This window comes from Corythoichthys intestinalis, chromosome 19 (genome assembly GCF_030265065.1).
Source record: "Corythoichthys intestinalis isolate RoL2023-P3 chromosome 19, ASM3026506v1, whole genome shotgun sequence".
Taxonomy (NCBI): Eukaryota; Metazoa; Chordata; class Actinopteri; order Syngnathiformes; family Syngnathidae; genus Corythoichthys; species Corythoichthys intestinalis.
Window position 1 is genome coordinate 5,455,673 of NC_080413.1, and position 11,621 is coordinate 5,467,293.

Sequence of the window (11,621 nt, forward strand, 5' to 3'; positions counted from 1 at the left end):
GGTGGTGGATAAGAGCACGCAGGAAGCGGACATAATTGTGCAGTATGTTAAGAACACGCATGCGGCCACGCATGACACGTATACACTGGAAGTACAAGAGGTAAGTATTAGGGGTGCACGATATCCAACTTTTGCCTTTGATCTCATCAGATTTTTCATAATGACATGAACAAAACCGTGCGTTTCACTTCTGCACAGCCCGACAGGCAGCTAAGAATGAATGCACTTCCATAAACCACAAGGCTTGGTCTTTTCTTGGTTTTATGGGAAGACACTCGTCTTAATATTGTGAAAGTACAACAGAAAAATACGCATATTCAATAATCAATATACAACAAACTGCACAATCCCCTTATATACACAACTATTATATGTATAGCATAGCACACTAGCTTGAGCTACTAAAGCATTGGCTGGTTTCTATAACACAACTTATGAAGTTCTGTACATATGACCCTTCACCACAGAAGTAAACATATTTTGCACATCCATATGTAATAGTAAACATAAAATACTTACATATATTTCCGAGGCGGAAACGTAACAGAAAGCATTCACGACTGTCAATGCTACCGCTAGACACCGCCAGTGTTGTTAATAACGGCGTTACAATATAACGGCGTTATTTTTTTCAGTAGTGGGTAATCTAATTAATTACTTTTCTAATCTTGGCAACGCCGTTACCGTTACTGAGGACGGAAAGGCATGCGTTACTATATTGGTCGAAAAGTCTGAAGGAGACGGACTCACCGAGACGACAGAGCAGAGCAGGAGTGGGGAGGAGGCAAGAAAGTTGTGACGCCGAGGTAGCTCCAATAATACATGTTGTAGCCGATAGCCAACAAACTACGCCCGCATGTTATGGTAGATATGGTAGACATGGTAGATATCACATGTACTGTACATAGATATAAGTAGATGCAAAATGACAGACACGACACTAAATGAGTTAGTAGACAGCCGCCATCTTAAAGCAGTAGACTTTTTAGGACGGCTCCGTTGTAGAGAACCTTCCAAGCGAACCTAAGTAACTTTTTATCTAAAATACTTCTAAATCAGCAAAATCTTGACTTGAATCTATCTTTAAATGATGAAACAGTTTTAAAACTTTCATATGTCGAAAGTAGAGAGAAGGGAACTAATGCAATAATGGGAGCAATTTTAACAACTTTTAACAGTTGATTCAGGGTAAAGGGTAAATTAGGGTAAAGAATTGGGCTCGGGCCAATTGTACCAAAAACCTTCACAAAAAACTTCACATAGTGTGGCCAATGTTTGTTTTTTTTTCAAGTTAATTATCACCAATTACTTTGCCAAGTAACTAATTACTCTTACATTCAGGTAATTGAGTTACTAACGCAATTACTTTTTGGGAGAAGTAATTTGTAACTATAATTAATTAATTTTTTTCAGTAAGATTAACAACACTGGACACCGCAATGTGTAAGTGACTGAACCAAACTACTGTAACAAAAATTAGGTGCATTGAATTATTCTGACCAGCAGGTGGGAGCAATGCCCCGCAAATGGTCAACTGATTTTCCATACTATTGTGTAAACTGCAAAGCCAGAACAGTACATATTATCGGTCCTATTATAAATGTTATTGGATTTATCGGGATGACGTCATAATTCCTATTATCGGACCGATAATTATCGGACCAATAATTATCGTGCACCAGTCGTAAGTATGTGATATTAAACAGTGATAATATGATCGTACACTACCGTTCAAAAGTTTGGGGTTACCCAGACAATTTTGTGTTTTCCTTCGAAAGTTACACTTTTATTTTTCAAATGAGTTGCAAAATGAATAGAAAATAAAGTCAAGACATTGACAAGGTTAGAAATAAGGACTTCTTGCTTGGTTGTGCAGCGAGGACTGGAACCTTTTAACAATCCAATAAAACCAAGGGTGTTGGAAGTAAAATATTGTTGAAATCTGTTGACAAAATGGGATTTTTTGCGTATTGGCAGACTTGAGCAAGTGGCAGCACCGTGAAACGGTGACCTTGAGCAAGTAAACGATGTGCTATTTTCGTAACCATGCTGATGAAAGTGAGTCTTCCAGCTCAGATGAGGAATCTCAATAGCAGATTTCAAGAATGCAGTTGTACAGGAGACGCCATTAAAAAACAAAAAACAAAAAAAAGTTCATAATTGTTTCTGTTAGACTAGAAGCTAGGTGTATGTACACCTAACTTTGCTAAAAGAACACTCAGGAAGTCGATGTAGCTTTTGTGGAGGTTGGTAAATGCTCTCCTGGTTGCTGTAATACCATTCTTCTTTATTTAGGGGAAAACAAGGTACAGGCATGCAAACTGGTTAGGGGTGAAAAAGGTGACAAAGTAACATGGACACACGGCATGAGCGGAAAAGTGCTTTTCATATTGCAACCAGAGACATCTCGAATTAAACACAGTACATAAAAATTTAACATATACAAGTCTAAATCTCTCAGCCTGAAATCAGAACATATAAGACACATTAAGTAGCAAATTATACAAAATCTAAATTATAAAATATACAGTATGTCCCATTTGCATTAAGCAGAGAACAACTGTACTCCCGTCTCTCACTTTTGTCAGTCATTTGTTGTCACGAGAAGAGAGTGGCGGTGATAGGTCTGGGTCATCGGACTAGAGCAGGGGTCCCCAACCTTTTTTGCACTACGGACCGGTGTTATTTGGGTCTTTTTTTCACGGACCGGTGTTCCGACAAATTTTGAACCCCATCAAAAATTGCAACGACGTGGTTATGCGCACGTTAAACATACCTGCAAAATGCGCAAATGCAGCGATTCCAAAGTAAACACTACAAACTTTCTTGAAAGAAAGGAATATTAACTTACGTTTGATCATGGAAGGACTTGTAGAAAAGTTCTCCTCAGATTCATCCTGCCATGTAAGCTGCACACAACAGCTGCACACCGCGCTCACCATTAACAACTTCGCCTTGTCATTAAACATTGCTTAAGAAGCCCGCTTCACAAAGATACGATGTTGGACATTGTAGCAAGGTTTTCAAAGCTCTTGTCGCGATGTCAGGATATTCCAGAATGACTTTAATCCAGAACCTCGGTAGAGTTGTTGTCTCAAATGTACGTTTAATAAGGTCTCCGTCATTTGCGATCTCTCTGTTTATTCACAAACGGGTCACGAATCCACTTCTTCGCAGTTCGTGGGTCTTCGAGGTTGTAGGCTCGTCAGGTGTCCTTTCCGCCGTAAAAATATCCTTTTCGTCGTAAAAATATCTCCAAAGACGTCCGTTTTCCAGTTATTTTCGCTCGTGTGGGGGCTAATTATTTCCGGGAACAAATGTGCTGCGCCCGCGGCCTAGTTATTATCGAGGATAAGCGCACATAGATATATTGTATACACAAACAAGATGTACTGCCTGCTGTCCAATCAATGGATTTCTGTGACGACATTTTAATCTATTCCGTAGTATTATATCTAGAGTAGACAGGGATATTGGTGTGTTAAGCTGGGGCACAGGGTTAGTTCGGCCAGAATGCGGTCGTTATTAGATTATTATTTCTGTGCGGCCCGGTGGCAAATGCGCACCGGAACCGGTCCGCGGCCCGGCAGAAGGGGACCCTTGGACTAGAGTGTAGTTTTGAGCATGGACTACGGTTTTGAAGTTAACGGTTTCACTCGCTCGTTGACAGAACCCCCCCCCCCCCCCCCCCATCGCCCCATTTTTTTCTCCTCGGATCTACGTGATTCAGAAAAATGACCCATTTTGATTTCAAAACGGCGAAATTTCGCCGAAAGGTGGCAAGTTTGCATGCCTGAAGGTAACATAGAACATATAATAGAATACATAGACTATATAAGGAAAGGCTGACTAGACAGAAGTTATCCTATCTGGTGACTAACTATAATAAGGAAAGCATAAATGTTAACTGTGGGCAAAATCATTCTAACAGTTTCTTAAATGGAATGTTTTAAGTTTTCTGTTACTATAAATACTTGGTTTTAGTGGATTGTTAAAAAGCTCCCTGTATAGGGCGCAGTGCCTGCTTTTGAGGAAATTGGACGTTTTAATTTTCTTATAGTACAGAAAATAAGGTAGTTTTTTGCTAGTACAGTTTAAAAATGAAAAAAAAAAAAAAAGATACAAAATTTGGCTTTACCATTGTAAAAAAAAAAAGAATACAGGCACTAAAATAAAAAATATTTTAAGACAAAATCACAAATATGAGAGTAAAGTTGCAAATTCCACATAACAGAAAAAGTACTTTTATCTTACCAGTTGAATTCATGCTACATGTATTGAGTTCAATGGGCTTTGGTTTCAGATCTTCAAAATCAACCGCGAGGGAGAGCGCCAGCGCTTCCAGCCCTTCGAGGAGCTGCACAATCGCCAGCTGCTGTGGCACGGCTCGCGAACCACCAATTACGCTGGCATCCTCTCTCAAGGTCTTCGCATCGCGCCGCCGGAAGCCCCGGTGGTAAGTTTTAACGATCTATGCTACACTATTTATTCTGTCAGAAACATTTCCAAAAATCCACTTGTGGTTTATGGCTCGGGTAGACCGGCTACATGTTCGGCAAAGGCGTGTACTTTGCCGACATGGTGTCCAAGAGCGCCAACTACTGTCACACCTCGCAGTCGGACCCCGTCGGACTTCTGCTGCTGGCCGAAGTTGCCCTGGGCAACATGTGAGTAACCGTATAGACTTTTTACATGAAAAGGAAAAACAAAGTGATGTTAATTGTTTTGTGTTATATTCAACTTTTATTGCAGGCATGAACTGAAAGAGGCCTCCCACGTCACCAAACTACCAAAGGGCAAACACAGTGTTAAAGGTGCGACGCTTGTAAAAAATGTTCGAGCTTCCTAATTGTAAAAATTTTGTAAGAATAAGTAAAGTTATAATCATAGACATTATGTAAATGATATTTACAAGAACATTAATTCAAATTTCAGTATTTTGTGGGATTGCGCCAGTGCTAAAGAAATTTTATTATGATTTGAGAAAAAATCCTGAACATTATTTTCCTGGAATCGCTTTTAATTATGAGAAAGAAAAATCCTACGATACTATAAGAAAGTATTAATTTCTTTATAATTAAGATTATAAAAGAAGTTACTTTTATGTTAATTTTTTGTGTAGAAAACAAACTATTTTTAAATTGGGTAACATGAGAATTTTTGTTTTAATGAAAATATAATTAATTATTACAAGAAAATTGAATCTTTTTAGAATTAAGGTGCGATATTTAAAAAACTACAGTATTTATGCTAGAATAGGTTAACAAGTTTTATTTTGGGGGGGGGGGGGGGGGAGTCATGTTTAGATAGATGGCTAATTGGCAGCTAGCTAGATGGACGGGCTATTAGCCAGCTAGCTGGATGGACGGGTATTAGCCAGGTAGCTAGCTAGATTTACGGCTAATAGCCAGGTAGCTAGCTAGATCACTGGTGTCAAACTGATTCCATAAAGGCAAAGTGGGTGCAGGTTTTCTTTCCAACCAATGAAGAAGACACCTTTTGACGAATCTGATCTCTTACTTGGTTAAACTGTTTGCGCGGTATCGGTTGGAACAAAATCCAGCACCCACTTGGCCCTTTGTGGAATTGGTTTCACACCTATGAGCTAGATGGACGGCTATTAGCCATGGAGCTAGCTAGATGGACGGCTATTAGCCAGGTAGCTAGCTGGATAGACGCTATTAGCCAGGTAGCTAGCTAGATAGACGGCTATTAGCCAGGTAGCTAGCTGGATAGACGGCTATTAGCCAGGTAACTAGCTGAATAGACGGCCATTAGCCAGGTAGCTAGCTGGACAGATGGCTATTAGCCAGGTAGCTAGCTGGACAGATAGCTATTAGCCAGGTAGCTAGCTGGACAGATGGCTATTGGCCAGGTAGCTAGCTGGACAGACGGCTATTGGCCAGGTAGCTAGCTGGACAGACGGCTATTGGCCAGGTAGCTAGCTGGACAGACGGCTATTGGCCAGGTAGCTAGCTGGATAGACGGCTATTGGCCAGGTAGCTAGAAAAAAAGGCTATTAGCCATGTAGGTAGCTAGAAAGACGGATACTAGCCATGTCGGTAGCTAGAAAGACAGATACTAGCCAGGTAGGTAGCTAGAAAGATGGCTACTAGCCAGGTAGGTAGCTAGAAAGACGGCTACTAGCCAGGTAGGTAGCTAGAAAGACGGCTATTAGCCAGGTAGGTAGCTAGAAAGACGGCTACTAGCCAGGTAGGTAGCTAGAAAGACGGCTATTAGCCAGGTAGGTAGCTAGAAAGACTGCCATTAGCCAGGTAGCTAGCTAGAAAGACAACTATTAGCCAGGTAGGTAGCTAGAAAGACTGCTATTAGCCAGGTAGCTAGCTAGATAGACGGCTATTAGCCAGGTAGCTAGCTGGATAGACGGCTATTAGCCAGGTAGCTAGCTGGATAGACGGCTATTGGCCAGGTAGCTAGCTGGACAGACGGCTATTGGCCAGGTAGCTAGCTGGATAGACGGCTATTGGCCAGGTAGCTAGCTGGATAGACGGCTATTGGCCAGGTAGCTAGCTGGATAGACGGCTATTGGCCAGGTAGCTAGAAAAATGGCTATTAGCCATGTAGGTAGCTAGAAATACGGCTATTAGCCATGTAGGTAGCTAAAAAGACAGATACTAGCCAGGTAGGTAGCTAGAAAGATGGCTACTAGCCAGGTAGGTAGCTAGAAAGACGGCTATTAGCCAGGTAGGTAGCTAGAAAGACGACTATTAGCCAGGTAGGTAGCTAGAAAGACGGCTATTAGCCAGGTAGCGAGCTAGCCTTTATTGTCCCATAGGGAAATTCATTTTCACACTCTGTCATCCCTAACATTAATATAAAGCTTCATCACTTCATACTTGACATATATGTTCATATATTTGCAAATGAATGCTAAATTTACAAATATAACATTGTAAATTACAGGAAAAGACAAAAGTCTGAAGAAATGTGTCAAAATATCACATGGAAAAGCCATCAATTGACGTTTGCTTCGTTTTTCCTGGCAGGTTTGGGTAAAACCGCACCCGAATTGAGCGCCGCCACCACATTAGACGGCGTCCAAGTGCCGTTGGGAAAAGGGGTCAACACCAACATTGATGATACGAGTCTACTGTACAACGAGTATCCTTTAACACCACACTAACCTTATTTGCTTTATTGGTATTAACATAATATTCCATCATTTATTTTCCTTAACCGTCGTCACAGATACATCGTGTACGATGTAGCCCAAATAAACCTCAAGTATCTCTTGAAGGTTAAGTTCAACTACCAAACGTCTTTGTGGTGAGCGGCGGAAACGGGAGCGCCGTCGTCCAAGGGGCTTCGCTTTGATTCCAATATGTTCTTAGGTCACTTTATGCTACTTATCAGCAGATTTGTATCCCGTTAGCGGTGCCTTGCGATATCACTCGAAATACGGTTTTCAGCTTAAATGTTAGTTTCTCATTGGAAAGATGACTGTTGGGTATCCCGTTAGCAGGGCCTTGCAATATCACTGGAAATCCCGGTTTTCAGCTTGAATGGTACGTAGTTTCTCGTTGAAAAGACAACTGTTAGTATGCTAGGTTAAGAGCGTGGAAAATAACACAGCCAAATAACAGCATTTCACTTATTGGCTGCTGTTGGCAGTGTAATCCATCAAGTTAAGACAGTACTTCTCAAATGGTGGGGCGGGCCCCCCCAGGGGGGGCGCGGCGCTATGCCAGGGGTGGCGCATGTGACCTTGGGGAACATACGTTTTTTGCTGTACTAGAATAAAGTGTAATTGGACATCCACTCAGTGGGTGCCAGTGGCGCTCTGGACACTGGAGACATGGAAAGCTAAGACGAGGAAATATGACGAAGCCTACTGTATGTAGGGTTTGGCTTTGACTTTTAGCACAGTGGGAGACCAGGAAAGACCAGTCTGTTTACCGTGTCTAAAAATTTTCGCAGCAGACAGCAGGATGCCAAATCAATTAAGAGGTCACATAAAGACATTAGACATCTCAATTTAATCAAAATAAAATTTAAATGGAAAAAAAAATGAATATGAATCAGGAATTATTATGGATGGAAATTGTCCAATTTAAAAGAATAGGTCTAAATAAATAAATAAATATATAAAAAAATAAAAAGGTATGAGATGTAAAAAAAAAAAAAATAATAATATAGAAAATTGGACATAAAAAAAAATAAAATGAAAAACCTGAAAAATTTAAAGAATTTTTAAAAAGAATAAATTCAATTTTTATTTTTAATGATTCCCCTTTTTGTTCTCCATTTACAATATATTTTTTTATTTTTTAAATATCTTATTTAATTTTTTTTCACATTTTCTCATTTCTTGTTGTAATCTTAGTCATTTTTTTGGTCTGTATTAAAAAACACATATATGGATGATTCATTATTACTAATTATATGTAAATTTACAGCAAAAATAAAAACTGTCCCTCTGCTCAATGACAATGTCGTGTTTCATTAATTTTTGTTTTTTCCGGTCAAATTGTTTGGGATTTAGTCCTCAAGAGTTAATGTTGCTAATCAATTTGAATTTATAATAATTTTTTGATTTTATTAAATTTTATTTTTCAGTATCAAACGGTCAAAAAATGTGCCTTGAGTGTATTTTTTTACAGTTTGGAAGTGTTTTTGTTGTTTTTTAATTTAGGCAAATTGATGTGCTTGAAGTCTTTTCTGTTAAAAACAAAATGTAGTTAAGTCATATTGTATTTTATTGTAAGTTGATCTATGATGGCTTGCACAGTGCTCCTTGAGATGCTTAAAGCTTGGGAAATCTTTTTGTATCCAAATCTGGCTTTAAACTTCTCCACAACAGTATCTCGGACCTGCCTGGTGTGTTCCTTGGTTTTCATAATGCTCTCTGCACTTTAAACAGAACCCTGAGACTATCACAGAGCAGGTGCATTTATACGGAGACTTGATTACACACAGGTGGATTCTATTTATCATCATGGGTCATTTAGGACAACATTGGATCATTCAGAGATCCTCACTGAACTTCAGGAGTGAGTTTGCTGCTCTGAAAGTAAAGGGGTCGAATAATATTGCACGCCCAACTTTTCAGTTTTTTATTTGTTAAAGTTTAAATGATCCAATAAATGTTGTTCCACTTCACGATTGTGTCCCACTTGTTGTTGATTCTTGACAAAAAAATTAAATTTCATATCTTTATGTTTGAAGCCTGAAATGTGGCGAAAGGTTGCAAGATTCAAGGGGGCCGAATACTTTTGCAAGGCACTGTATATACTGTATGACTACAGTAGCGTAAAGCATCGTTTATCGTGCTTTAAATTGTGCTAAACAGGATATTGTTAATGTAACGAGGCCAATAATCATGTTCAGGGTGTGATGCCTTCAAGCCAAAACACAGAATACCTCAAAAATAACCGCAACAACCTCTCTTTGCAAATGAGCTATTTAAACTTTTTTGTAATGTTTTGTGTTATCTATATGTTTTTTGGTATCAGTCACCTAATACCAAAAGACTGCATTTATTTCATCCACAAATATCATAAAACTGACTTTTATGATATCAGGCACCATTAATATATATAACTACATTTCTTCAGTTTTAAGCAAACAACTCAAAACTCGTATTTTTCATTAGAACTGGACCTCAAGTATACAGTCCCTGACAAAAGTCTTGTCGCTTATCCATTTTGGAGAAACAATTGCTAATAACCTGAATTTTAAAGGGCAACTGAAGACCTTTCCGGATTTTGGTGTAATTTTATGAATATAAACTTTGGACGCGTTCGTCAAAACAACCATGACATTATCAACACGTAATTGTAAGGATAATTTGCGTTTTTTTTAGTTTTTTTGCACTCCGTTAATGGTCCCTTCGCAAACCCGGAAGTGTGACGTAGATTCCCCGACGCAACAGAGAAGACTATCCACAGCTAGCATTGCGGCAACAACGATGTCAGTGATATTTCCACCAAAGGTAACCATTCAGGATCGCTCTTTCGTGACGCGACTGATGGCAAAGGCTCCCAGGAAAGATGAACTACAATTAATCCCTACATGTTTGAACCTGAGGCGTCAGATGACGGCGATTTACTTGACACAGCAGATGGCGTCATGACGCCATTTGACAGCTCGACACTTCACGAACGGGAGAGTGAGTGGTAAGCCTAAATCCAATCAATTGGTTTCAGAAATGGCTCACATGAAAATTTCACTATTTTGCGGCAAAAGGTGGATTTTTCAGATGAATCTTCCACTGAATTACACCACAGTCGCCGCAAATATTGCAGGAGACCTACTGGAGCCCGCATGGATCCGAGATTCACTCAGAAAACAGTAAAGTTGGGTGGTGGCAAAATCATGGTCTGGGGTTACATCCAGTAGGGGGTGTGCGAGAGACCTGCAGGGTGGAAGGCAACATAAATAGTCTGAAATATCAACAAATCTTAGTCATCTCTAACATTCCAAACCATAAAAAGGAACAAATTCTGCAGCAGGATGGTGCTCCATCGCATACTTCAATCTCTAGCTCAAAGTTCCTCAAGGCAAAGAAGATCAAGATCCTCCAGGACTGGCCAGCCCAGTCACCAGACATGAACAGGATGAAAAAGGAAGCATGGAAGACGAAACCCAAGAATGCTGATGAACTCTGGGAGGCATGCAAAACTGATTTCTTTGATGTTCCTGATGACTTCATCACTAAATTGTATGAATCCTTGCCGAACCGCATGGATGCAGTCCTTCAAGCCCATGGAAGTCATACAAAACATTAAATTTGGATCTCACAGCACCACTACTTAATTCGCTTATGTTATGTCACATATTATTGTATTTGAAGTACATTTTTTGTTCAGTTTTCACACTACTTTCTGTAGGCGACAAAACTTTTGTCTTGCCAAAATTTGACCTTTATGTCTTCATTAAATAAATCTTTTTTCAGTGAAACAAATATATTTTTGTACATTCAACATCATTTGGGAGGTTCTTAGCTTTCATATGAGCCATTTTTTAAACCAATTGAATAATTAAAAGTCAGATTGTTAGCAATTGTTGCTACAAAATGGACTGTATTTTTCCACTTGTCATTAATGTATTTGATGTGTAAGGAATAGGATGTAACCAACATTATTGTCAACCAAATATTCCAAACGTGTGAAGAACTTACGCAGATTCATTTATATCTTTGAAATTGCTTCTCTGGGTTATAACATATTTTCTCATGATTTGTCATTGTGAAACTGCATTCATATGGTCTATTTTCATCTATCATTGGCGAAAAGCCGACGTTATTTCTTTTATACGAGTAGTTTCACTAATTAGAAGTATATTCTCATAATAAAAAGATGATTAAATGAATGTATTCATTTCGTTTGTTTGTGTATTTTTTTTAAAAACGTACCCAACTTCCTGGCTCCAGTAGTTTCTGGCCCAAACGACTTCTCTTGAATCGATTAGTGATGTCTGGAAAGGGGGCCGGTGCCCGGTCGCACCAAAATCGTCTATTCATTACAGATGAGCTATAAGCGTGAAATGAAATATGGTGTTGTGAGTGAAACTAGAATTTTAATTGACGTGATATTATATCTTTGAAATACTCAAGTAATTATTTAATGGTTTTTTTGTCTTAAAGTGAAAATACAAAGGAA

The 11,621-nt window shown here is 39.2% G+C and overlaps 1 protein-coding gene across 1 annotated transcript in view; it reads left to right on the forward strand.

The window, feature by feature from the left end:
• The window catches only part of LOC130908016 (poly [ADP-ribose] polymerase 1-like), a 35,261-nt gene extending 27,191 nt beyond the window's left edge, over positions 1-8,070 (forward strand). Inside the window, exons 16-21 of the mRNA XM_057823605.1 lie at positions 2-100; positions 4,304-4,456; positions 4,540-4,667; positions 4,753-4,814; positions 7,008-7,122; positions 7,210-8,070. Of these exons, the coding sequence (XP_057679588.1) occupies positions 2-100; positions 4,304-4,456; positions 4,540-4,667; positions 4,753-4,814; positions 7,008-7,122; positions 7,210-7,291 (639 nt within the window). The 3' untranslated portion in view covers positions 7,292-8,070. The remainder of the gene's footprint in view (position 1; positions 101-4,303; positions 4,457-4,539; positions 4,668-4,752; positions 4,815-7,007; positions 7,123-7,209) is intronic.
• The last annotated feature ends 3,551 nt before the right edge of the window (positions 8,071-11,621 follow it).